The sequence below is a fragment of the Seriola lalandi genome, unplaced genomic scaffold (genome assembly GCF_002814215.2).
Source record: "Seriola lalandi dorsalis isolate HSWRI2012SDOR001 ecotype SW California unplaced genomic scaffold, Sedor1 jcf7180002054306, whole genome shotgun sequence".
NCBI lineage: Eukaryota > Metazoa > Chordata > Actinopteri > Carangiformes > Carangidae > Seriola > Seriola lalandi.
The window spans coordinates 203,843-230,968 of record NW_019524859.1 but is presented as its reverse complement, the minus strand read 5'-3'; the positions used below and the strand labels follow the sequence as shown (position 1 = coordinate 230,968).

Sequence of the window (27,126 nt, the reverse complement as noted above, 5' to 3'; positions counted from 1 at the left end):
GGGCAGAGATACAAACCAGACCAGCCATTTTCCTCGTTCCGCTCATAAATATTTGTGTGGCTGATTTATAAACAGTGGAGCAAGAGAAGAGATCAAAGTGAACTGTAACGCTTATGTAAAACTGAGGCTTTTTCACGACACTGCCCTACACACCATTCTTATACCTATTAAAGACAAAGCAATATATCACAAGGCATATTGGCAAGAGTACCGAATAGCCACTCACACTTTAGGGCTCGGTCTTCCCCCAGTTGTGAGTGCAGTTCTTATAGCACCACACTCCAAGGTTCTCAAACACTAGTTAAAGGCCATCAATATGTGTTATAGCTAAAACTCAACCTGCCCTCAGCCTGTGTGGACTCCCCTGAGGTCAGTGGCTTCTTAGATGGATTTTAAATGGCTGTAGTAATGTCAGGCAGCCATATTAAAACATAGCAATGCAATGAAGAGTCACTGTGTCCTGGTCGTGGTAGAATAGCGTTCGTCACAGTAGACAGCTGCACATGCTGATTCAGCCAACCAGCTGGTCAGACGCAACACAAAGACCAAGTCTCCTGTATGGCAGAAAGGAGGGATTAGGGTGGGGTGAGACAGTTTGTGTATACTGTATATATGCGTGTCTTCTAGAGTAGAGTACTGGCTTTGCATAACTTCATGTGTCCAAGCAATGGCAGAGACACACACACACACACACACACACACACACACACACAGATCCAAAGCTATAGCACTGTAGGCCCACTAGGAGCAGAGCAGACATTCCACACCTACAAGCAGTGTTTACCCTGTGCCCCCTCCCTCCCAAGTCATATACATGTGCATACGTACATATATCTCCCATCCCACCCCGGCACCCACCCCCACCAACACCATTCATTCCGGGCCTGGGTGCAAATGTGGGGGAGCAAGAGGTGCTCTCTTCTGCCTCTGGCCTTCTCCCTGATTAATAATAGTTATAGCTGGCAGATGCAGAGGAGTGCCACAAAGATGGCTGTTCGTTGACCTCTGTGGGAGGGAGAATAGCATGGGTAATGGGAGAGAAAGGAAGGCCACTTTCAATGGAGATTCCCTCCTTTGTCCACCAGCAGGACAGGGTGTGCTCAGTGTGGTTAGGCCTGGGAGAGTTGCTGCTAAACAGCCTGTCCCTCTGTCTCTCTGTCTGTCTGTCAGTCCGTGTGTGAGTGCCTGGAGACATCTGGTTCTCTAGCTGTGGGAACACAGTGGCATTATTTTTTTAGGCACTTCACCTAGTGCTTACATAACACAGGTTTCAGGTTTTCAGGTATGCATGTGCTTTTTCTGCATGGCTGCATGGATATTTTTATAATTGGCGTCTGTATTATTATATAGCAACACTTTGAGAAAGTTCTTTTTTTTAATAGTATGTATAGTCTCTCTGTACAGTCACTGAAAACTAGAAAATATAGATCTGTTTATATAGCGTCCCCCAGTAATATGAGAGTAGGCTCCTATCTTTAACAGCAGGCGAAGCACTCCTTTATCCAATATCTTGCTGTCTTTCCCCTTAAAATCTGTATATGCATTGTATATGGTGAGTCTGATCAGGTAGTCAGGCATTGTAGGAGGATTGGAGAGAGAGTAGACTGCAGATTGTTTTACCCCTGGTGTGTGAATTTCTGTGCAGGGAGTTCAAAGTCCTGCTGAACATCAGAGGACTGATGCTGAGTGAGGCTGACTAGCTGCAGCCTGTGGTCTGGGAAGGGTTACTGAATTATTACTGATGGTTTCAGGGGTAACTGTCCGACCACAGGACTGGGGAATATTAATCATTTATTTGATTGTCCGCATGTGCTGATTAATCAATTTGAGTAGGATCTGCAGGATTAACTACCCTATTTTTCCCCCTGTAAGAACAGATAAGAGATAAGACTTTAAAATATCATATTCCATTTATCATTTATTTTTAGGTCCCTGCTGATGAGGGTGAAATAAAAACTGAGGTGAGATTAGGCAGAACAGCAACAAGGGAAAGTGTTGGGGGAGGAGGATAAGAGAAAGAGGGATAAGGAGGAAAAAAAATCCCTTAACTGCAGATTTGAGTATTTCAAAAGATGTGGGAAAAGATACAGCTTTGTATTTCTTCAAACATGGCACAGAAAACCAAGTTGTGCAGCTGGGAGTCAGAGAGCGGAGAGAAAAAGGGGGGTGGAGAGACAAGAGGAACAGGAAGTTGATGGGAAAGTGATAGCTGTCTCCACCTGGAGTGTAGTCTGAGCTGTGTGTTAAGAGGGAAGGCAAAGCAAGGGAAAGGAGGGAGCTGCTGCAGTTGACTCCTATCCTGTGCTCTGGTTTAGGTAAGTTTGGCTCTCATACCAAGTATAGCTAGCTAAACTGATCCAACAATGGCACTATTCCTGTTTACCCCACTCACTATCTATTCAGTCTATAAATTCTCAATCTGCCAACTGTTTAATGTGTTATGTCATGTGGTAATGCCTTTGATTCCAACATGCCTCCGTTTGTAAATACAAGAGGCACTCAAAAGGCTGTGGTTTCTTTACAAGCATGGCGCCCCCGGCGCTTTGGTTGGGAATGCACTGAGAGGGAGAAGGATTAAAAGAGTAAGGGAGGGAGTGAGAGGTGGTTAGAAACTGTATACACTTCCCGTTGCTCTTCTGCCAACCCCTCTCCCTGCTGCCTCTGGTTGCGCAGGCAGTGAGTGAGAAATGTGAGAGGGAGGAGTATATCCTCTCTCCTGGCTGAACACAGCACCGTAATTATGCACTTTTCAGCAGGTTTTACCTTTAACACTTTCCTCCCGGGGTTGAGATTAGTGCTCACTATGCTTGATTTACTGCACAATTACTGAACAAGAGCTCTATCTAATCAATAAACAGGAAGGAGAAAAGTGGTAGGCTTTGAAGTATAGTTTGAGATTTTTTGCACGATTGAGCTGTGTATATGGTGTAGCCAGTAAGGGCAGCTTGGCAGCAATGCCAGCCTGTGAAATATCTATTATATCAGGCACGCCTCTTTGCTTTACCAGCTCTCTAAGCCTCTTTACAGTGCTCAACTACTGGAGTGGAAAATGACATCTTTTTTTCTGACCATTGCTTAACACAGAGGTCAGCAACAAATTGTCTAATAAGGACATTCCTTCAAAACATTAGATTAAAATCACAAGGTGTCCTATAAAATTAGGGTTTAATAACTTATGTGCACAAGTTACATGAGAAGGGATACAAAGCACTCTTGTGTGGTAGTTTGCTATGCCCTGTATTAGATGTCCCCAAACGGGCAGCCAGCACAGTGACCTCCATGATGACACTTGCTAATGGCATGAACAGTTATTTTGGGAAGCTCCAATGACTGGCTATCACAAGTCTTTCTGGGGCTTTGTAAGGCTTTTTGCCAGCGTGGCCAAAGCAATAGGCCTCTTCCAATTAGTCTGGTCTGTGTTTGATTTTTGGTGATGACAACTATATCTCAGCTGCAATTATGCTGCTCTGGAAATGATGAGGGTTTAGGTTATTGATCCTAAATTGATTACACTGATCAATGAGCACTTTTGTTTCTGTTATATGGAAAGTGGAGTTATGTTTTTTTCTTTGGCTAATGAGTAAAGAAACCAGTGTTAGCAAGGTCCATATGTATTAGTGATGGAGTTGGCAATGCTCATGGGAAGGAGGGAGGCACTGCACAGAGCACCATTTTTCAACAGTAGTGCATTATCTCCCTGTGGGCATAGGTCAAAGGCTACAACGGGTCTTATGAGGAAAAAAAATCAAAGTTTGGTCCTCACGAGAAAGAGACTACAGCTGTGTCTTTCTGCATTTTAGTTATAGGGTTCTAATTCAAAAAAGTAATAAAGACTTAAAGACTTCTCATTGAAGAATGAACAGAAAGGTTCAGAGGATACGTGTATTGATTTTTAAAAATTTTTTATTATTATTATACAAAAGTATGGGAGCAGGAGTTAGTAGGAGTTCATACCACTTACAATGTTTAGCTTTTTATTTCTAGTTTATAGTCTATGCCAAAAGTGAAATGTCAGGGTTTCACTCATTAAGTTGCTGCTTGTTTAGTTTCCTGGTATAGAAGAGTTGACAGGTGAAACTAGTGGGTGTTTGGTGTATGAACTGCTTGAAGAACCCTCAACAGCAGTTCCACTCCAACAAGGTACTTCATGTTCCACATATAGACCTACTCTGTATATTCACCTCCACTCAACCCCACTCATTAATTTTCATTTTAAGAAGAGGACCTCTCAAAGGCCATGTTGCTCCTTTTGTCAGTGCAATGCTGCTAATAAAGATAGCTGTGTAAGACTGGGTTAAATATTGACACTGGCTGAGCACATCATCACTGTTCTTAATTAGCTGGTGTCTCTAGCGAGCTTGTGTGAGGGCAGTGCATGAACAACTAAACATTTCCCCTTATGAGATCTCCCACACCCTCTCCCCAAAACACATTTCTATGAATTTTACATAAAAAAGGATACAGGATAGTCAGAGAACATACAGCGTTACAGCTATCACAGCCTTATTGCGTAGCCTGAAGCAGCAACCAATTATGTGGTAATGAAATATTTACACTACCAAACTGAGAACGCCAGGGGTGAAAGCTAGATAATACAAGCCTGAGGAGACTGTATTCTGTGTCTCCTCTCTGCAGTTACGTCAACGAAAAGGTGGAACAGGAGATCAACTAATGACAATAGGGTTAGAAGCAAGAGCGTGGGCAGACCTGCAGTTCAGTAAGCGTGGCTTTTGGTCAACCCTACTGCCGTGGGCACATTTAAGGGCTTTTTCTGGGTCACAGAAGCCAGAAATGTAGGAAGGGGACACATAATCACAACACTGACACTCTAGAAAACCACGCCACATATGTTAAGTTTTACCTCCGGAGTCCTTTTGACTTCTGATGGCTACTCCCTCACAATGATATGGCAGATGAATCTGCATTCACAGCGTAGTGTGATGTTTGTTCTCGAGGACTAATTGTGTTTGGGTAATGTTCCTGCTCTGAATTTAATTCTGACTGACTGCATTAATCGTTAAAAGTGGTGTTTGCCTATATCTTAATCCAACAACCCCCTATGCCTCGACTCACCGTCTCGCTCACTGTTAGCGGGGTCATTCCCCCTTGCCCTCGCCAAACTGCATTTCATCCTTCATCTCCATCTAACAAGGTTTTATGTGGCCCAAATTCAGAGTGGCTCCACAAGGCCATGCTATGCCATTGTATGACTGACAAGTGACGAATGACAGGGTGTGAGGTGTTGGAGACTCCTGTCAGCTGTGTGGTTACAGGGCTGCATCTGCCTTTACCCTACTAACACATCAATGGCCTATGGTACAGCCGAGTCCAGATATGGTGCCTTTCATAAGTTTGTACAAGAGGGTTCTGTGTGATTGATAGCATTAGGTGTCTTTAGTCTGCCTAACTTCATTACAGGGAGCATGTGAAAAAGCTGTATTCTTAAACACGCGATCCATAGTAGAAAGCCTGGGGTCATGCTAGATGTGGTTCAGATTGAAGTCTTCTGTGTCTGTCCAATGTCTCAGCAAGAAGACAGAGAGTGTTTTTTAGTGTAATATCAGTGGCCTCTGGGTGCAGTCATCTGCTTATGAAGAATACTGAGTTGGAGATCTGAGAAGATATGTTGGTTAGCTGTGGGGGTTGAAAGCTGGTGTGTTCTTTCCACATACCTGCTTGTTTTCTATCTCTCTTACTAAAATCTCATTGTAGCCTTTGCTACATTCCTGTTTTGTATTATTTGTTTTCTTACCAGTACTATCACAGCCAAAAGATCTGTTACACCGCGAAACCTGTTCTCTCTCCTCCCTAATGTCATGACTTATTATTGTAATAAAAATATTAGTAAAACACTCATGCAGTGAATTAGTATTCAAACTCAAAATCTGAACTGAAAATCTTTGAGCCTCCTGTTTTTTTTCTGAAATGAAAATCAAAAAATGTTCTTCCCCAGCTCTGTACAAGTAATTATTGTCACCACTGTCCAAAATGGAGGGTTGTTATGTTGACACAGTACTGTGAGTAATGGAGAGAAGGGCCAGGGCAGGTCCTGATTTGCCCCCATTCAGCTTCCAGATGGTACCTTGCCAGTACACATGTCATCAAGTGGCTGTAACAGTTGTTTGGGTACCCCCATGGCTCCACCCTGCTCTCGCCTCCTGCAGGCAGACTTATTGTACTGCAATTTTGGCAAGCTCCTCCCAGTATGGCTTTCATAAAAGCACCAGGAGGTTAAGCTGTTAATTAGCTACTGAAAGAGGAGGCCAACAGCTTGCTGTTAATTTGCTTTACTCGTTTTTTTTTTTTTCTTATTTGGGGATTGACATCATATCCTGCCTGTTTTGGAGTCATTGCTGTATGTCACAAAAGCAGGACCGAGCTCATTAAGAAGGGGGTGAAATGTGTTTATCTGGCTTAGAAGTGCACATTATGTATGTATAGTCATGCTTATCCAAATGTTCTTAATGAGAGAGACCCTGGACGCCAGTGTGGGGCTCCTGTGGATATAGGCCCAGGCTCGTTATCACCACACAGGGCATTGATCTCTCTACCGCCCGCTTGCTTATCCTCCCCCTCCACCCCTTTCAAAGACAGTGACTCGCACATGAATTATGTGGACACATTGATCAGCTGATTGAGAGCTATTGTTTAGAGCCCAGGGTCATTATTGAAGGAGGGATTACCCAGCTCTTGTTTTGTGCATGTGTATGGGAGAGTGTATTACTCAGCTCGTTGTCACAGCACATACTCCCCTTAGCTCACCTTAGACTTGCAGTGGCTACACAAATGTCCGCACACACACACACAAACACACACACACACACACACACACACACACACACACACACACACACACACACACAGAGCACATACAGCAGCCTACACAATCAACATGGCCCAAATGACTGCCTGCATTGATTGCCTTCCCTCTGCAATTATGTTCCCATTGTTTACTTTCTAGCATCTTACTCATTCAAACGGAATTCAATAATTATTGCTTTATTTAATGTTAAAGTAAGTAAGAGTGGTGGGTGTGGAGTACCAGCAGCTGTATTGTCTTTAAGTGTCTCCATGACCGCTCTCAGGCTACTTTGTTTCATGTGGTTTTAAGTCATCCTCTCCAAGGACACCTACAATGATCCATCTTTACCTTGCTGCCCTCCCTTACTACACAAGGTCCGTTTTGCTTCTCTCTCCCCTCCCAGAGACAAATATGCAGCCTGTTTTTATTCACCAGTAGCGATGGATCACTTTTACAGCAAAGCAATAGAGGAAACAACTTACCATATTATGGGCTTCGAGACAGAGGGACAGAATGGGGTGGAGGGGTAGCAGGGATTAGGAACAGTAAAGGAGAAGAAAGGACAAGGATGGGATGAGGTTTAGGAAGCAGTAGGTAGACAGTTTGGGCCTGGAATACACAGTCCCCTTAAGCCACAACCTAAGTTTTAGGCATGTTGCAGCTTGCAGTGGCTAATTCAAAGCAGCCACCACACTTGGCACCCAGTGGGGCCTCTGTGGTTGGAGCTGTTGTTCGTGCTGCTGGCAGACAGGGAATCACTGGCCAAACTGCAAGCACTCACTGACTCCAGTCACTCTGCTTTGCTTTGGTAAATAACCTGCTTACATTCCAGGGGAATCCCAGAGTGCAGATTTATGAGAATCTAGTCCCCAACAAATCTCTGCACATGTAGAAAAACACTGCTGCTGTGAAGAAAGGGGTCATTACTTTGAAATATTTTCATTCTCCAGAACCTAATGCCAAATGTAATCCTCATCATTAAAATAATCTGTTTTAAAATTTAGCTCAATCCCGATTTAAAACGTTCAGAATTAGGCAGCAATTGGATAACTACCTTTTCAGATTTTCTTTTTTTGATGCAACAGGATAGTAAAAAAATAAATAAATACAGGAAATATGTATACACTATTTATGAATAGTAGTGTACTATAGCAGTTGACACGCAGTGAGACTTAAGCCACAACACAAAGGTGTTTTCTTCTCCCTTTGGCCACAGTGTGTGTTTCAGCCCAACAGGCAAATTTCATTGTCTCCCTTCAGAGTGAAATACAGTTACCTCATTCGTTATAATTTCTGCCATGACATCACTATGTCTGAAAAACAAAGGTGCTGCTTGACTTATTCTAACACGTCTCAAGCCAGGAGCTAGTTTGTACATTTTCTTGCCGGGTGATAGAGAAAACCTGAGTCCTACGTCTGTGATTTTGGGGGATGTAATCTTCTGATCTATATCAGCAGACAGGTCTGCTCCATTGCAGTGCATGGCTTCAAGTGTGAATGGAAGTTTCGTAACCTGTGTGAACCTCCCATGAAGAACACATCTCTGTGTGTGCACACGCACACGCACACACACACACACACACACACCAGCTTTTAGTGCTGAGAATCAGCGAGACAATTACAAAGCAATATCCAGGCAGATACTCACTGGCTCTCTCATAGAGGGAATTTGGCAGCTCTCTTAGAATTGATAGCTATTTAGCTCACAGATTGTCATCTGTTTTAATGCATTAATTTTGTATTAACAGCACTGCCAAATTTAATGGTGGAAATTAAGGTATGATCATAATGGTATGTGGCTATGTGTGTGTGAGTCTGTTTGTATATGTGTGCATATCTGTGTGTACATTTCTGATATTCTTTTTGTCTATACTTTTGTATGTGTTTTTTGCGTGTCCATGCTGCATTATACAGCTCCATTGGGAGCTATTCTTTGGAATTACTGGCTCTCTGTCTCCCTTCCACCCTTCCAGTAATACCCACCTCCATCTTGTGTGAATTGGACTCTCTCAGCAACCACACTGTTTTGTGTTAAAGGTGCACTTTTACTTTGCATTTAAGTGGATGGAAATGCAGATGTATGCAGTGCTCTGGGTGGGTGGTGAAACCGATACAGGCGTGTATTGCCCACTCAGAGAGCAAGGTGCACTGTAGAGTTGTGAGAGAGAGGATGGGGTGGTGCCCACACCGCCCCTGCCCCTCTTTACCTGAAAAAGCACAGAGCACTGCTTCAGCCTCCACAGAAAGAGACAAGGTGCTCCATCGAAGAGAGAGGCTTGAAAAACCATGACTGCATTTTTAAACTGTGAAAACCACCATAGTACTAAACAAGGCTTTCAGCAAAAAAAGCCAATTAAAGGTGCTCTATCATGTTAGAAGTAATTGTTTTAAAATATATAAAACAATAAAACATAGATAATTCATTATCATCAGCAGTCATCTAATCAGTCTCTGTTTAAGTAGATTCTGAAATGATTTCTTTGCATCTTTCTTGTAAAAGACTTCAACATTACTACAAAATGACTGAAGCATTTTAATACACCTTTAAGGCTCCTACAATCAATGTCCCTTTGTGATCTTATCTGTTAAATCAGACCACACACACACACAGTAAATTCACGTGAGCACCACATGTCTCCCTGTTGAGTACCTCACTGCATTCTAGGCAGTCACACGCTTGTACTATCTCTTATGTGACTGCTGCAAATTCCCAGACAGTTCAGTGGTATTGTATCCATGCCACTGACCCAGCCAGCTTCCTCCCATTATGCTCCACAGCTCCCCTCCTGTCGGGGCCTTGATAGGGCGCTTAGAAACCCCAGAGCCAGGCCGACCAACTCCTCCCAGCTCAACATGACTTTTTCATTAAGCCGCCAAATTCCTGCACTCCAGTTGGAGGTGATTTATCAACTAAGGGCTTCATTGCAGGTTCATAGGAAACAGACATAGGCCCTGTCTCGTGCATTATTATGTTTCACATTCAAAGTCTGTGTGTGTGTGTGTGTGTGTGTGTGTGTGTGTGTGTGTGTGTGTGTGTGTGTGTGTGTGTGTGTGGAGGGGCGGGGGAAGGAGACCAACTGCAAGTGTACTGTGTCCATACTGTGTTTATGCTCTTAGATATTATCCTAGTGGTCTCTCACACGGATAATTCCTAAGGAATCCATGAGAATCCATATTGGAGAAAATCTGTGCATGTGATGATCAGAGGGTTGCTGTTTTCATGGGTCGCTTTATGCTGTTTTAGACACTATGGTATTATTTTGCCTCTGAATGACCTGGGACCCACCTCACTGATCACTCTTCATTGGTTTGATCTTTTACCTTGTTCACTGACTCTAAACTACCCCAGACTGCCTTGGGTCATGGCCAGCTCAGAGATGGTGAAAGTTGTGGTTTACAGGTGTAACCGTTTGACATTGCAGACAGAGCTACAAGCACTGGGGCAGGCCAGCTCTGGCCCCGTTAAGGCCATCTTCCTGGCCAGTCAGGTTTATAGTGAATTATGGCTGATTCTGGGGCAGGCAGTCTCGGGTTCACTCCTATATAAACCCTGTGGTTTTTATGGGAAACTATAAAACTCCCAGAATTTTTTTTTCTACCTCCTGAGACTGTCTTTGAAGTTTCGGTCAGGTGCTGTCATTTTTTTTAAACTTGTCTTCTTGTAGATTTTTGCAGCCTTGAGTCATTTGCGGCAAGAACTCTCTTTTTTTAATTCAAGACATCTGCTGCGACTAAGAGTAGTTTGCATGATGGATTTGGTGTTATCTATAACTGAATCTGTCTCTCAGGTTTCCCTCTACCTTAGTTCTGATGCAATGTTTGTGCACAGAGGAAAAGGAGGAGAAGGAGGAGGGCTCCCACAATATCCAGCAACACCTATTCATGACATCATGGATGGCTTAAAACGAGGCGAGAAAGGAGAGCACACAGAGACACACAGCCTTTTACAATCACCTAATAACTCTATTACACCGAGCTGTGGGGCTCACAAAAAGGAGGAAAAAAAACCTCCTATTCCTTTTCCTGGAAGCGGTGTCTTAATGCACATTTTAGGTGTAGAAGTGAGAAATATGAAACCAAAGAGAATGAAATACAATAGCTCAGAAAACCCCATAGCAATATTACAATATTGCCAGAAAATTAAACATTAGGAGAAGGGGACAAGAGCATTTTAGGGGGGCATAATATTGTTATGACTTTTTTTCGCCAGCCTGTCAACACCTGATTTGGATGTAATGCGGTTAAATGTCTAATGTTTCCATTGCTTTTACATTTTACAGCCAGCCAAACAGGCCATCCAGTGCAGGAGAGGATAGTTCAGTTTCTTCTTGATGAATGATTCAGTTTTCTGAACCTTTTTAAGTGTGAGCCTGAAGTAAATGACCACAGGGAAATTTATACTCTGATCGAAAATACTTAGTAGACCCAGCTTTAATTACAATTACAAGCTTTCAGCACTGTTAATGATGTGAGTAATTAGCTTCTTCTTACTGTAGGTTAATTTTCATGTGCATTTTACCTTGTTAGAGATGGCCTGAGTTAAATAATTGTCATCACAATTTACATGTACATATTAAAAGCTTTTAAAGTGTCAGTATTCATCAAAAATCTTTTTGCGGACAACATACAATTAGTTTGTTTTTGGATCAGTGTGTCTCACAGGAATTATGGGGGCCAAGAGGATTAGAGTAAAAAGAGGAAAACTTTTGGTGATTGACATTGATTGCAGCCAGAGAAATCCACAGCAAGACTCCAGAGTTTGATATAGGAGAAGCACATGACAGACCTGACACAAGTGGCCATACCGGGGTCTGGGGCTTTTATTATAAACATGCAGAAACCATCAGTGGGATGCTTTAGGGTAATGGTCAATAACTCTGTTGCTCACACCAGGCCCAGCCATATTGTGTTGGCCTTGCATCATTGATTGAGCCGTGCAGGAGGTAATTAGACTGGAGCTCTGTGGTGTGACAAGAGGTTGTGGTGGTATGGTGTCACTACGGGGTGTTACAGGCATGTTGTGACACTACGGAGGGTAGGCTGAAGACTGGACTAGACCTGCTGTCGAGTCTTGGAAGAAGTGCTGGGGTTGACAGGTCAATACTGGTTCTGATTTCCTGTCCTCTGAAGGTTGTCCTCCTGTTGCGGAATGTTCCAGTTTCTCTCAGAATGTACTCAATCCCCCTCCTGTCTCACCACTGGCTGACTTTGCTTCTCTTTCTCTATGAGAGAGCCGGGATTTAACTCACCATGATCAATATTTAGTATCCCATGCGTGAAACAGGCAGATGTTTGGAGTTTCCTTTTCAGAGACGAGAGGCTTCTGTTGAGTGAAGGGGATCAATGCTCCCTTCCGTCTGTGAGGCTGTAGACCCTCAGCTTCTGAAGGGTGGCTGATGCGATTCCTGCCCGCCCTTGGGCCCCTGAGATTTGCGAGCCTCCCAGGCCTCTCCTGTCCTGTTAGCCCACTGATACAGACACTCACGCAGGCAAAGTGCGCAGTCCAAACAGTTGTCCTGAAGTGGAAGAGGTCTGGATGTTAAACAACAGGGCTGTGATTGGGAATTGATTTGTTCATTTGCCAACTGTGTGAGTGAAAGTGAGTCGGTAGTGCCTAGCCAGCTATCTGCCATCTACAATAACCTCTTTCTCTCTCTTTTCTTCTTTCTCTGTGTTCCTTTCTTTCTCTATCTCTCTCTCTCCATCCCCTCCCACAGCACCTGCAGCAGCACGAAAACGCGGTGGAGGGTGATGCCTGCTACTACCATTGTGTGCTGTGTAACTACTCGACCAAGGCCAAGCTCAACCTGATCCAGCATGTGCGCTCCATGAAGCACCAGCGCAGTGAGAGCCTCAGGAAGCTTCAGCGCTTGCAGAAGGGCCTGCCGGAGGAGGAGGAGGACCTCAGCTCCATCTTCACCATTCGCAAATGCCCTTCTTCAGATACAGGTCAGAACCTGCCCCTGTGGCCCTGTTTTAGTATCTCTTTTTAATGTCTCTCTTTCTTTGTTTTTCTCTCTTGATCTTTCCACCTATGCCACTCTGTCTCTTGCACACATAAGCATACAACCACTCGCACGATGCCTGAGTTGTCAGAATTTGCCATCACAACGGGCCACTTTTAACAAAGAAAACAAAAACATCCTTTTTCAGTAGGATTTGGAGTTGGTGTTGGTGTTGTTGTTGTTGTTGTTGTTGTTGTACTTTTTGTTGTCTTGCACTTGAAAAAAGTGTTACAGCCATAACTGAAATACATATGTTAAACTCAAATGTACATCACAATTTTTAAACAGGAAGAACAGTAAATGGCACCATGCCAGATATTTTTGATAGAAGTTTAGCTTTAAATATCATTTACACAAAATGTTCCTGCAAACCCTGCACTCCCTGTTAACAGGAGCTGTCGTTTTTGGCCATTAAAGACATATTGAGACAGAGCATGAAAGCCAGGGGAGGAGGAGCTGAACAACTGCAGCAGCTGCAACAACAACAAGAACACCAAAAAACAGACACAGCTACAACAACAGTAGCATGTCTGAAACAAAGTGCCTTGACTGCTCATTTATTATGGACTGATTAGGAATAGTGAGCTGTGGTCAATTAACACTCTTTCTTAGCACAGATTTGGTTTTCTAATCACTTTAACTCCTGTGCCCTGACAAAGGGGCTCTATTGTGTATCCCTCCAAGAGGGAACCATTACTTCCCTCGCACACATACTCGCTGTCTGTGTTATGTAGGGGGAAAAAGGCCAGCCTGTGAAGATGCTTTGTTCCAAGGAGGCAGGGATAATGAAGCCAGCGGCCGGGAAATTGCGCAAAAGGCAGTCACAGATCTGAAGCAAATCATTAGAGAACATATTTAGCTGAGCAATTAGGGACAATTAAGCTTTCTGCTCGCTGCACTCCAAATATGTTAATGACTACAGTACAGTGGACAAGCGAACATGCGAAGGCAAGAGGGGAAGGGCCATTTGGGTTAAAAGGGTTGGGGGTTGGGAATTTCCTTTTTTGTGTTCAGACAGGAGGAGTTGTGCTGTTTGCAAATAAATGTGTTTATCAGTCCGTTTTTTGTTTCTTTTTTAACCTTTGATGTGCTAGATGCCTGTGTTTGTGCCAGGGTGAGGGATCTGAGCCTTAGGTTAGGTAATGGGCCTCTGCAGTAGGGTTGTGTGTGGGCAGTATCATCGCATATACACACACACACACACATACACGCACGCACACACACGCACACACACACACACACACACACACACACACACACACACACACACACTCACTCACGCACGCAGTGGTTACTCGCCTGCAGAGCTCAATCAAATTCCAATAACCCTCACATACTTAAGCAGACCACAAGCATCTAACAAAATATTAATGAAACTGAATTTTAGCTGAAGTTTTCAGTGCGCTTGAGATTTGATGTCTTTATGGTACAATTGTGCTTTTTGATGCTTGATTATTAGTATTGGTGTTAATGCCTTTCTATTGTTACCTTTAATCTAGGGACTTTTTACTGCTATATAATATAGCTGTTTTTGTGTTACTAATTATAAGCCTTCATCAGGAAAATTCATTGTGTTCTTCGAACCAGCTGCAGACAGATAAGCTTTTAAAAACAAAATCCACGATTATGACTCATTATAATTTAGGTCTTTGTCATTGTTTTCAGTCCAACACCATCTCCATTTGTTTCCATTTCTTCTTCTAAAATGAAGTATGTTTAAAATAAAAAAAGAAAGAAAAGAAATGGTGTTGACTGAGCATCTTGATCAAATTATCTCAATAATGATCATACCTTGGCGTCTGTAATCATTAACTTTGAAATATGCTGACTGCACACCGCTCACTTCTACCATTTCACACCCCAAATGCCTCAGCTGCGCCAGTCCACCTCATAGCCCCACCCCTGCAATAGGGCTGAAACTCTTCCCTCTCTGTGTAATGTTTAATTTCCTCTTCGCTAGCTCTTCTGTGGCACGGGGCTCTTTTTTGTGGTTAAGGCATGTTTGCTAAAGTGGGGAACATTCCCTGGCTTGTTTAAACAAAGTTGCCCCTGGATTTCTGGGTCACCTAGACAGTAATTCCCTCGCCTGCTGCTGTTCTGTGGTCCTGCGAGTGCTTCTCTGCCATCAAACACATGACAACATTACACAGAAAGGTGGTATGAAGCGGTATCATGACAATAATGCTTATATAAAAATTCCCAGAATCCCTCCATTTTAGACAGTAATGTCTTTGAGCCATGCTATTCACATGTAGTTGACTGATACCTTTTGGTTACAATAATGGAATGATCTAGTATGTTTTACACTTTACAGCTTTGCATATAAATGCTCGTCATGAGCATGCAGCAAACATGGACTGTAAAGAACTGGTGCCACATATCTCCTCTGGGCTGATGTCCGAGGAGAGCAACGACAGCAGAAATTAGGTTTCTTTCCAATTACACTAATGCAGGGATAACAGGCCTCCATTGTTTTAATTTTCATACAGAAAATGTACTGCTTAGGCATGCTGCACTGTGGGCCCCGCCTCCATGTGTCTTCTTTAACCCTTTATCTATGGGGAAAGAAAGACGGCCTCAGAGGGACCCCAGACCCACACAGCTGCCCTGTGTACAGAGATCACTGGACAAAGCTCAGCACTGACTTGAACCATTGCACTGTCTGCACCAGTGCTGGCTTCTAGTTTTAAGGATGGCAGGTCATTATCAGGTGGCAGTTGTACACAAAAAATAGAGAAGAGGCATGTATGTGACATAGAAGGCAAGAGGGAAATGTTAAAACTCCCATAAAGTGTTCACTTGTGAGGACAGTTGGTCTGACAGCATGAGGACAGACTATATTTTAGGTTTAGAGGTTATAGAGGAGAAGTAAAACCTAGTGTCATGTTTATGTCAAGTATATGGGTTAATGGTGACTGCTGACTGCTGACAAGTGTCATCGTAAGGCATCAGGGTGTATGTGCACAAGAGAGGCCTGTACTGTACATGGAAAATATGAGAAAATATTCAAGAATAAATGTAGAAAGAGTGGGGGAAACGAGTTTGGGGAGCTTGCGTGTGTGCACTAGTGTGACACTTGAGCGTATGATGACCCTATTTCGTATGAATGATGTTCACCAGGGCATATAACTCAATGACACATTGAGGTTTCTCATTTCTTAACATTTAATCGACTAAAGTTATTTTTTTGAGCACAGAACAGAATGAGATCATGCCTTTAAAAAGGGCAAAGTTAAATTGCACTGAAGGGTGGATGCCCTTCTGCAAGAAATGTTTGCTTTGTTGTGTGTGTGTGTGAGAGAGAGGGAGAGCAAGAGAGAGAAAGAACATTTTATAAGGGTAAAATATTAGTATTTTTCAGTGGTGGCGTACGTGTGTGTGTTTATATGTATGTGTATGGAGAAAGCAGAGATGGAGAACAAACGTGGCTGACAGTGTGGATTAGCTCCTGCTGTAAATCTGCCTCAGTCACAGATGGCAGGCCCTTGATCGCTGGGCTGTGACGGCTTGGCTCTCATCGCAGGAGGAAATCCCTGTCTGTGAGCCTAGGAGGCTGGGAAGGAGAAGGCTGGGGCTGGGGCCGCCTGGGCAGCCACCAGTCATTGTCTCCCGTCTGTTAGGACATAGAGGCCTGGGTATTCAAGGGCGAAGACTGGTTTGGGGAGGGGTTATCTTACTTTGACTCTGCAGTTGTTTCATCCACCACACCGTGAGAGCTTGTAAGTGGAACTTAAGCCCCCAGTTTAGATCAGCATTACTTTTAATGACCAGTTTGAGAAACTGGGCAGGGGAGCTGTGTGCATTATTAAATGGAAATGAGACGAAAGGATGCATACAAATTACTGCATAATAGTGGTATCCAATATGAGATCCATTGCTTGTTTCGCTAAAAGGGGTGCGCTGTCAGGGTCACACACCTAATAGCAAGGCCTGTCCTGACAACAGAGGCATTTCTCTTCCCTCCCCACATGCCTCCCTCTCCCTCCCTGCCTCATGCATAATTCTTGAGACAATCTAAAAAAGCTGGAAAATGGACTGTGACATGGAAAAATGCGCTAATAAAGCAAATGGGGGAAAGTCACTCATATTTTAGGGTTTGCATAACACCTCGCAGCTCACACTGAGATTCAATGATTTTCAGATGATTTTCAGTAGGATGTGTCCACATCCTACCTGTCAAACTTACTTTACCAAATGTCTAATATGCATTATATTCAACCATGTCTTCACCTTTACGTTTTGTCCTCTGCTTCTAACTGTTTTTTGCAACACATTAACAGAGCTATAGCCTCCACTGCTATCATACTTAAGTTATGTGCATATCCAGTGGCTAAGCTAAAGCTGTTAAAGCCAGGTAAAATCAGAGGTGAGCCAGACCACACTCTGATGGCATGCAAAGGCCATAGTCCTAGCTCCTGCCCCCCCACAGGCAAGAGCAAAACAGACGATAGCCATTTCTGGAATGTCCTCCTTTATTCATGCTTGTTAAAATGCAAAGTAAACCTTTCCAGAAACAGGATATTGTAGCCCCTAACCACCAGACCCTTTCTACATGCCACATTATGGCCAATCTGAAAGTAAGTTGTATAGACAGACACTGCTGCAATGCGCTTTTAATAAAGGCTGTTATTGCCCTGGTGATGCAGAGTGGATATGAGGATGAGGACTGTGAAGGCCTGGATGAGCAGGGCCCCAGAGGGCCCACAGCTCAGTCAGGCCTCCGTCAGTCGCCTGCCTTCTAATCCTTGTCCGAAGGGCATCTAGGCAGCATAGGAAATTGTTTGCTGTCCACAGAACGTGCCAGGAAATTCATAAATACATTACTTTTCATTTTGAAAATATTACAAAAGACTAGACGTTTATTAAAAAGCCAAAATGATGGCTTTATAGATTTTCCAGTTGGTATCAGCATTCATATGACCCTGCTGCTCTAACTAACACAAGCAAGTCTTTTCTTTCGCTGTGCCCTCTGCTTCATGGACAGGCTTGGTATGAATTCCTCTGCTGGCTCATCCTGTAATAGCAAATTGACCAGAAAGCCACCACTCTATTCTGGGGTAGGCTGTGAATGAAAATGTCTGGTGTCCAGATTTTTACTACCTCCTGACTGAATCCTCATTCTGCAAATACTGGCTAGCTTTGCCCTCAGGGTGGAACGTGGGTAAAGTCTGGGTCCTGATGTGCCAGCTCGTCCAATACACCAGACTCAAAGGAGAAGAGAGGCATCATAAATGGCAAAGATTTGACTCTTTTGACGTGAGTGTTTATATACTGAAAGAAAGAGATAAGTACGAAAGGTGACAAATTCATGAGGATAAGTTGAGTCATATAAAGATAACAAAAGCAGTCGCCTCTGAAAATGATGTTGTATGTTTTACATGGACAGACTGTTTATGCTGAGTTCACCTTGCATGTGTTCTGTATGTTTTATGGCCGGTGTGTGATTTCACCGTCAGTTATGTCATGTGGGTGTCACTGTGCACCAGAATTTATTTTGCAAACTCGCACACCCATAAATGAGCACGCACATAGGTGTCCACGCGGAGAATCAGGCCGTGTGTGGGTGCGAGAGGCTCTCCCTGTCATCAAGCCCATTTTCAGAAGAGACCGGCAGCACATTATAATATTGGTTTCCCTCTCTCTTGTCATTACCAGACACTCTCCTTGAAAGCTGATCCAAAAGATAGACAGTCCATCAGGAGACAGTCATCTCATTTGTACTTACTAAACGTGTTAATGAGTTCTATTTTCAGGCCTAGAGGCTGTGCTGCTGGATATTGGAGCAGAGGTGGCGATCAGTGGTGTGAGGTGCAGGATCAGGAGGAGCTCGGAGGGAGGGGAAGGAGGTAATGCAGTAGTCCTGCTGCCCCTCATGTCACTCACGTGGAGTGACCACAGCCTCCACAGGGGCTGTCAGTCAGAGCCGAGGGCGGGAAGTCTGTGGTTACAGACAGACACAGACAGGGGAGGAGAGAATAGATTAGGTGACAAAGACACAATGGTTTTGATGGGTTTAATTATAGCAGCAGTCGTGTCACTGCCATACAGGTACATGAGATGAAGGAGAAACAAGTCCATTTAAGATGGAGCGTCTTGAGACAGTTTCTTCTCTTTAATGACTGATTTATATGAAATGTGTTTGACAGAGCATAGGACTGATGTACAGGTTGGTTTTAATGTCCAGAATGTTATTTTTTCAGTGTTCAACATTTACTTGGACAAAAATAAATGCAACTAAATTGACTCTTTTTATATGATTACAATCACAGAGAGCCAGTTGTGTCTGCCCGTCATTATCAAGTCAACATTGGTTCATTGTCTTTCTGTACATACGATACATGATGGTAAATTAACGTACATGTGGATGTGATACCATGGAGATACATTGTTGTATTTTTTGCCTTTTTTTTTACTGGTAATATGTAATAGTTGTAATAGTTTATTATTTTGTTTTCTGCATGCTACTTACTTGGATTTTGCCCTAAGGCGCACATTATCATCTCACATTCAGCATGTTCTCATCTATGATATTGATTGTAGTGCAAGTGTTTGCCAGGTGGTCTAGGACATAGAACCAATAAATTGTTAAACACTTAGATTGCTTCATTTGTTACTATGTTTTGGTATTGGGTGAATAGTGCTGCTCACTGTCAGAATTAGGCAGCTCAATTTGACCATAGGCAGCATCAGAGAAGAAGCTGGGGTAAAGTTTGGGAACTATCGAGTCGAGGCAAGGAAAGTTTTATTTAGCCATTTTTAATAAGGCTGTTTGTACCCCCCAGAGAGAGCTGGTGGATCAAAGGGCATGATCTGTGCTATGGATGAGTTCACCCTGGCTCCAGCAGAGACGATTGGCCTCGCTGACAGCAAAACAAAACCAGAAAGTGAAGGATGCCCCATCCAGCAGCATGTTGCCCTCACACTCTGAAGGCTCCATTAGAATAAAGGCAGATGAAACAATGGCTGGCTGAAAGCACAGATGTTGTGATTCATTATCCACTCTCTAATAGATAGGCATGAGTAGTGAACAGAGTGTGCATAAGTGTACGGGCGTGTGTGTGTAAGTACATGTGTGTGTCTGTTGCTTAATGTGCAAATTCATGTTATGTTAGTTGCATCTGAAGAAAACATCCTTACAGACAAAAAACATACAGACACATACAGGATAGACACGAAACATACACACACACACACACACATACACACATGCGTCCATGTTTTGAGTGCATTAGCAAAAAGAGTCCCCTCCAGTGCCTCAACCACATCAACTAAAAGCAGCCAGGCAGATGGCAGCAATGAGAGAAGTGCAGAAATAATTCAGTAGAGAACCTTTCTGACCTTTACCTGTGGGCGTGAGCACCAGTCATTGATTCACACTGTGCTTGACAGCACACTACACACCACCTGAGGAGGGTGAGAGGAGGGTGGGTGAAGAGAAATGGATGAGTTTGGTGAAAAACACAAAAAGATGATATGAGTGGGAGGGAGGCTCTGCTGTATGTTGGTGATGGTGTGTGTGTGTGTGTGTGTGTGTGTGTGTGTGTGTGTGTGTGTGTGTGTATGTGTGTGTGTGTGTGTGTGTGAGACATTAGGGGGGAACTTTCCACAGATGGATATTGGGAATGACTTTGGATTTGTCTTGTTTCCACAAATATTTCTCCCCTTTTGTCCCTATGCAGCAGGGTATCAGTGACAGACAGAAATTCTCACACCACTTTGAGTGTGATGCCACTAGTGCAGGCCACAGTAGGCCACCATTGATCACGGATCACTTACTTACCTACTTCTGTGGAATTGTACGGTGAACCTGGCGCACAGTAAGACAGTGGTTATCTGGGGACGACTGTTGTGAAAAACGCTGGTTGATGAGCACATACATAACAGTGTATCTTGTTGTGTGGTGACCACCAATGACCCTGTTAAGGCTCTATTTGTTAAAGAAAGGAAGTCTGGATGTTGTGGGTGTTGTGGCCACAGCCTCACTCTGTTTAACCAGATGTGATCGCCTGCCCAGTGACAGTCTGAGACAAAATAGTATTTGTGTTGTGACAATCTTGGACATTCTTATTCAGTCAGATTTATGGTGTCCCCCCTGGTCCAATGAATGACCTATCTATCACAGTCTCCCTTTGTTCGCCTGGAAAAGCTGCTCTGCCAGTGCTGTTTTATTAGTTGGTTGTGGACATGTTCTCCCCACTGTCCATTTGGAGCAAAGGAGCTTGGATCAGCATAGGGATACTGATGATGATATTTAAGTAAGGGAAAATGAACGAGGAGCCACTCATTTGCATTGTAAATGCACACTGAGGAGATAAAGTTTCACTGTGCCCATTGAGGGGGGAGTTTTAGTGCAACACTGTGAAAAGAAAAAAAAGAGCATTTTTGTTAGCAGTATCTGAGGTTTGGACCCGTAATCAATCCCTTTCAAATACAAACAGGAATTTTTATGTACTCACAACACTGTTTAATTACTTACTCCCTGTAGAACTGCATGTGTTTGGCAAGACATGCATCGGATGACACAGACATGGATAATAAAGCAATAAAAGTTTGCATGTGTATCCCTGGTTGACAGACTTCAGTGCTACACTAACACTAACACTAAAAACAGCATGGTAAGGGCAAAACTACTTTCTTATTGTTTACATATAAACGTTATATATGTAAGGTAATTATGTTTGCATATAATAATAACCAACTCTATAAGTAATTGTTTTAAGAAGATCATCTCTGTGTTGCTTTACACATTGGCTTCAAAATGGTTGCTGCATATTTAGTCATTTTATGATGGTTTCTAAATTCTGTTGCAGTTTACAAGGATTTTATGCCCTTTTATGTTTTTTACATGTTCATTTGTGGATCCCTTTATATTCTTTTAAAGATTCCTTTTCATTTAAATCCAAATTTGTAAACACACTGTATATAGTAATAAGAGGAAGGCAAATATGTTTGAAACAGCAGAAAAACCTACCCTGACCAATTGGAAGCATTAAGTTGAATAATCCACTGTTTAGAAAGCAAGCAAAGGTCAATTTTCAAGCCACTTGCTCAGTAAGCATACAGAAGAGCATATCGAGTCAATTCAGCTGCACTGCACAGTCAACAGGGAAAGATATGCAGTTTCAGTTTTGTGTTAGTCCACTATGTTAGACCAAGTACTGCCATAAAAAGATTTTCCAGTTTCCAATCAGGAGGAAGATGGTTTTGTTTTTTATTTTACGTTGTAATATTGCAATGATATATGTGCACTTAAATGGCCAATTCGCAACAGTATACTGATGTCTGTAAAGAAATGCTCAGCTGTGTCATGTGAAATTATGAGATAAAGCTACGGCCATTTCAAAAGAACACAAGCTTAGTTGCTTGAGGAAATTGTTGTTGAAGCATTAATCTCATAAGCAGCAACTAAAATCCTTTCCTGTGTACGTGTGAAGAGAGGTGTAAAATGTTAAGCGGTTACATATTAATTTTATGCAAGATAAATTTGTTCACTAATTACATTGTGCTGAACCTTAATAATTTTAACCACCTCTAGTTATACTGCAACCAGTTTTAGGCAGCCCCTTGAGGCAGGTTTGTGGTTTGTGAAGACTTGATGGTGTGGATACCTTATGGGTGAATTACAAACATTCACACAGTAATAGTGGGACATCCTTTGTTTCCGTCAATACTTCAAAATGAAGTATTGCTCATGTCAAAAGTGTCCTCATATATCTTAGTATTACTAACATGGTTTAATACTTCTTCACAAAAGATAACTATGAAACATAAGCATAAGCTGTGCACAGAGCTTAATTATTTTTGTCTTTATTTAGTAATTTATCAGAATAAAAGAAACATTAAAAATGGGCAAATTAACAAATAACATCAACATTCATGTGAAACAGACATACGAAAAACCATTTATTGTTTTTTAATGACTTTCAGGGACTGTGGCACATGATCATCAGCTCATTTCTACTTTCTCTTACCAGAAGCATATGTTGGGCTGTGATAGTCTTAAAGGGACCTTGTTTGCTGTAATCTGCGATGATCAGTGTCCTGTTGCAGAAAAAAACACATCAACTATTGGTAGCATGGGTACACAAAATCTGGGTGAAAATCTTTTACTTTAAAAATTCATGTTTTTTGGGGTTTTTTTGGTGAAAAAAAACAAAACCAAAAACTGAAAATAATTAACCTTAGCAGTGCCTGATGACTGGGGGTTCTCTGGAAACGAGTTCTTCTCATGTATATGTTGAATATTTCAAGCACTTGGGAAAGCTGAGATGGGGCACATATTTGTGTGTGAGATGTAGAACGGAGAACACGGTGGATGTGTTTGAATCCATGTCACAAGTCGTTGACAGTCTAACAGGCAGGCCAGCACTCTGAGGCTTACTCGATTTAAGGTGGCACAGGGGCCAGTAAAGCAGCCAGAATTAGGAAAAATGGCCTGTGTTTTTGTCATGTTAAACCGGGCAAAAGAATCTAATTGGGTGGGGGAGAGTGAATGGCAATGCCTTCTTTGTTTAAGGGCCCTCTGCAGTCACTTTCCAGGACCCATTGTGCATTGACCACAATAGCATTAGCTTGTGCTCTTGTTCTGGGCTCTTCTTTTCTCTGGCTCTCTGCAGTCAGCTCCTGTCCGTTCCACTCTGTCTCCACGCTTCACTTCCACGCTCCACCAGTGCTCAGGAAGGGACTCAGAAAAATGCCCCCCATCATGATCACCTCAACCTCGCCCTCTTCATATCCTGTATTATCCCACCATTAGCATCACCATCCTCAATCCTGCTTCCTTATCCACACTATTAAAAAGATAAAGATAGTGAAGGAAAAGCCCCATTTTGCTGCTTTGTGTTTAGTTTTAAATTTACTCTCCTCATAGTCTTGCCCTGAGAAGAGAATCTTTGTATTTTCTTGTTATCAGTCTTAAAGAATCCACTCATTTAATGAAAAAGTATTAAAACTGATTGCTCCATGAGTCCAGGCAGTGTTGCCATGAGGTCTTGCAAATATGCAATGAATGAAGAGACACTTATTTTCTAGAATCATAAAATAATAATGGAATAATTGATATTTTAAAGTTATTTTTCTAGTCATGTCACTACCAGCTGCAAATCTGACTGACTGATTATTCAATAGACCATAAGTGGTTTAACATTGAAAATGACTTTCAATGGGCAACCATTGGAGTGTACACCCCCATTCACAATGATTCCTCTCAACAACTGAGAGATTTTTCATATTCTTTTATCGCAAGATAGAGACCATCTTTAAATTAGTGCTTGAGCCATAGTACAAAGACGAGCACTTAATTTTCATGATGTCTTCACAGAGCAAGCCGGAGCAGTTTTTATGTTGCTTGGTGACCAAGGCTGCTCCCTACAGTGGATTACAAAGCATAAGAGGAAGCAATAGATTTGTGCCATTGGTATGTTAAGTCCTATAAAATATTTCAAAATGCATGTGTCTTGAAGGATATGCTATAATCCACAGGAGGCAGCAGGTGAATGAATGAGGCCTCTCTGCAGTGAGACCTAGGTTTCAGTCTTCCACTACCTTCAGCAAATCCATGTGGAAATTGTATAACAACTAACCTCAGTATATTTAGTACACTGTTAATGGCCTTCTGCCTTGTGAACGTGTAATCATGCGTGATAAAAACCGGGCCCAAGTTACTAACCTAGGAGCAATCTTGTGTGCATTAAAGTGTCTTTTTTTTTGTTACAAAGGTCATTCATAACTTGGTCGCGTTGTTGATGTACAGTGAGAGATATTGATTGATTAATGCATTAAGTGCTCACAATCCATTAGGTTCTGTGAAAGGGACTGGAGAGAAGACTTGCTCTTTCTCTCACTATGTATTTTCACCTCTCCCTGTTGTTCAAAGGCCATCATTTTTTGCTGGCAAAGTTTAAGGGACAAAGGCATGAATATCTGCCAACTAATGCATTCAAAAGAACATTGGTTCTCATAAGTGTCAGTTCAATTACTCTGAAAAGCTTGACAAGGAATTGCTCTTACATTAGCCTTCTGTTCATCCTGACCCAAAAAGAATAGTCTTCACCTGCTCTAAAATAGGCTTCAGCATCTGAAAGTATGAAAAACATTCACCATCATCTGTTTATTCTGAACATACAGCTTCACCAAAACTATGCTCTCTGCCACCTCGCATTGATGTCACAGTGACTGCCCTTCATTTGAGGAGCAACAATAAACCATGTCACATTCAGTGATGACAAAAATTATTATTTTCAATCTTTCCTCTGTTTTGAGATGATTTTGTAAATCCACTCGCTAAATCAGAGTAGACACATGTTTTTTTTCCACCCAAACTCTGTGTACCTTCTCAGGATGGTTTTCAGTACCAATGATAGGGTCATGGGATCATCAGACTGCAGACTACTTAGTGACAAGAAATAGGAGACCTTTATCACCTGGGCCCTAAGAAGGGAAGCCCGTGAAAGGGGCCTGAGAGTCAGTCATTACCTTAGAAACATGGGAGGCATTAGAGATTCATAACAGTGTGCCATCTCTGCACCTTTCATCTCCACCAGGGCCAGCTCCATTAGGATCTTTTATCTTTGTGCTGATGGCTGCTCTTGATAATGGGGCTGCCGAGAAATCCCAAAAAGTAAAGACTCAACTCTGACACTATTGGCCCTCCCTTTCTTCAAGTAGAGTAGTACATCTGAGTACAGTAACGATATACGCATGCTTATTAGCAGTCTTAAGACCCGATTTACTAGCTTTCTTTCTCTTTTTTTTTTTTTAGACATTTTCCTTAAGAAGTTGATATCCACTACTGAACTTTAGTTACTGCTTTATGGTTTCACCACAACATAGCTGTTGCCTCCCCTTTCATGTCTCACCACCTTTGAATCTGCAGTGATGATGATGAAGCCAACGCTGTAAAAAAAATATATCTTTTTTTATTTTTTACATTTCCTTTTTTATGCATGCTATCAATCAGTGTGCCTCTGCTACCCATGTGACTGGTACAGTTTTATAAGGTTGAGGTTTAGTAAAATATTGGCATTATTCTCGCTGATCCCTCCATGAAAATGCATTAATGATATCCCATGCAAAGCCTCATTGAAAACTTTGCTTTTGGGCAGACAAACACAACTGCATAATGGTATAGTAATTCATGCAAGCCAATGTTTTTCAAATGTTACAGTAATTATGAAAAATATTCATACTTTTCCCCTACATAGCCGCAGCAGAGCAAATCTCATTTCCAAGGCAAAGCGGCGAAGGAACACACTGAATAATCATTGTGTTTAATGCTCTGGTCATAATCCCAGGTTTTATGATGGTTTTCTAATGATTTTCTAATGATGTTAAATATTAGTAGAGAGTACAGCCATAATTTGAACACAGCAGTCATTTTTTCAATGCTCTATCAGCACACCCGATTGCAACTACAATGAATATTGCACTGGGAATGAGATTTAAGAGCCATCCCTTTTGGTGTTTTATTTTGCCGTCTCCCCATCTGCCATAAATCCTCATTGCTCTGCTCTTGAAGCCTCCGCCCTTGCCTGCTTTCCCCAGGTGGGAATACAATTAGGTGCAGGGGCCATTTCATTCAGTGCCACTGTCTGTCCACCGCAGTCATTCGTAAAAAACGCTGGAGCTGTCCCAGTGGAGAAAACAGTGGACTCTTGGGAAATATAAAAAAACGAGGAAAGAAGAGGGAGAGAAACAGAAGAAAACAGTGGAGAGATGAGCACAAAGACAGGAAAAAATCTCCAGAATTGCTGTCAGAGAAGATACAAGCTTGGCCTCTGATGAGTGACAATATTGAGCAAAATATGTATTGGAGACAAAGGCTTTGTCTCCTTCCTGTGCCTTTTCAATGAATTACACCTCTCCACCCCCTACCCCCAGCTTTTTAATTAAATGGCTGCAGCTCCATCTCTCTATCCGTAGCTCCCCATTACAGAGGCTAGATAAGGGATTGCTATCTGTAGCATGTTAAGAAAGGCTGCTGGGCAGCCAAGCCTCATGAAATTTGTCACAAGATCTCATTTTCCTCATTGCCAGACGTGATGCTTATAATTGATGTGGAGGCAGCAGTAATTTATTGGCCGTCCGCAATTATCATCCCCTTCTAGCAGGGGGATGTGACTGCAATTTATAAGTGTGTGCGTGTGTGTTGTTGGTGTGTCTGTTGGGGGGGTGACATTGTATCGTATAAATTAACGCAAAAACATGTTTCTCCTTATCACATGGTAAGTGTGTATGTGTGTGTGTTTGCCACTTAAGAATGCAAATTAATGACAGGCTCCATATCATAAACAATATGGGGCCTGTAATGCAACCATGTTC

At 42.5% G+C, this 27,126-nt stretch overlaps 1 protein-coding gene across 1 annotated transcript in view; it reads left to right on the top strand.

Annotated features, from left to right (window-relative positions):
- zfhx3b (zinc finger homeobox 3b) overlaps nt 1-27,126 on the top strand; it is a 140,823-nt gene that overhangs the window by 65,954 nt on the left and 47,743 nt on the right. Inside the window, exon 5 of the mRNA XM_023406403.2 lies at nt 12,520-12,751. Within this exon, the coding sequence (XP_023262171.1) occupies nt 12,520-12,751 (232 nt within the window). The remainder of the gene's footprint in view (nt 1-12,519; nt 12,752-27,126) is intronic.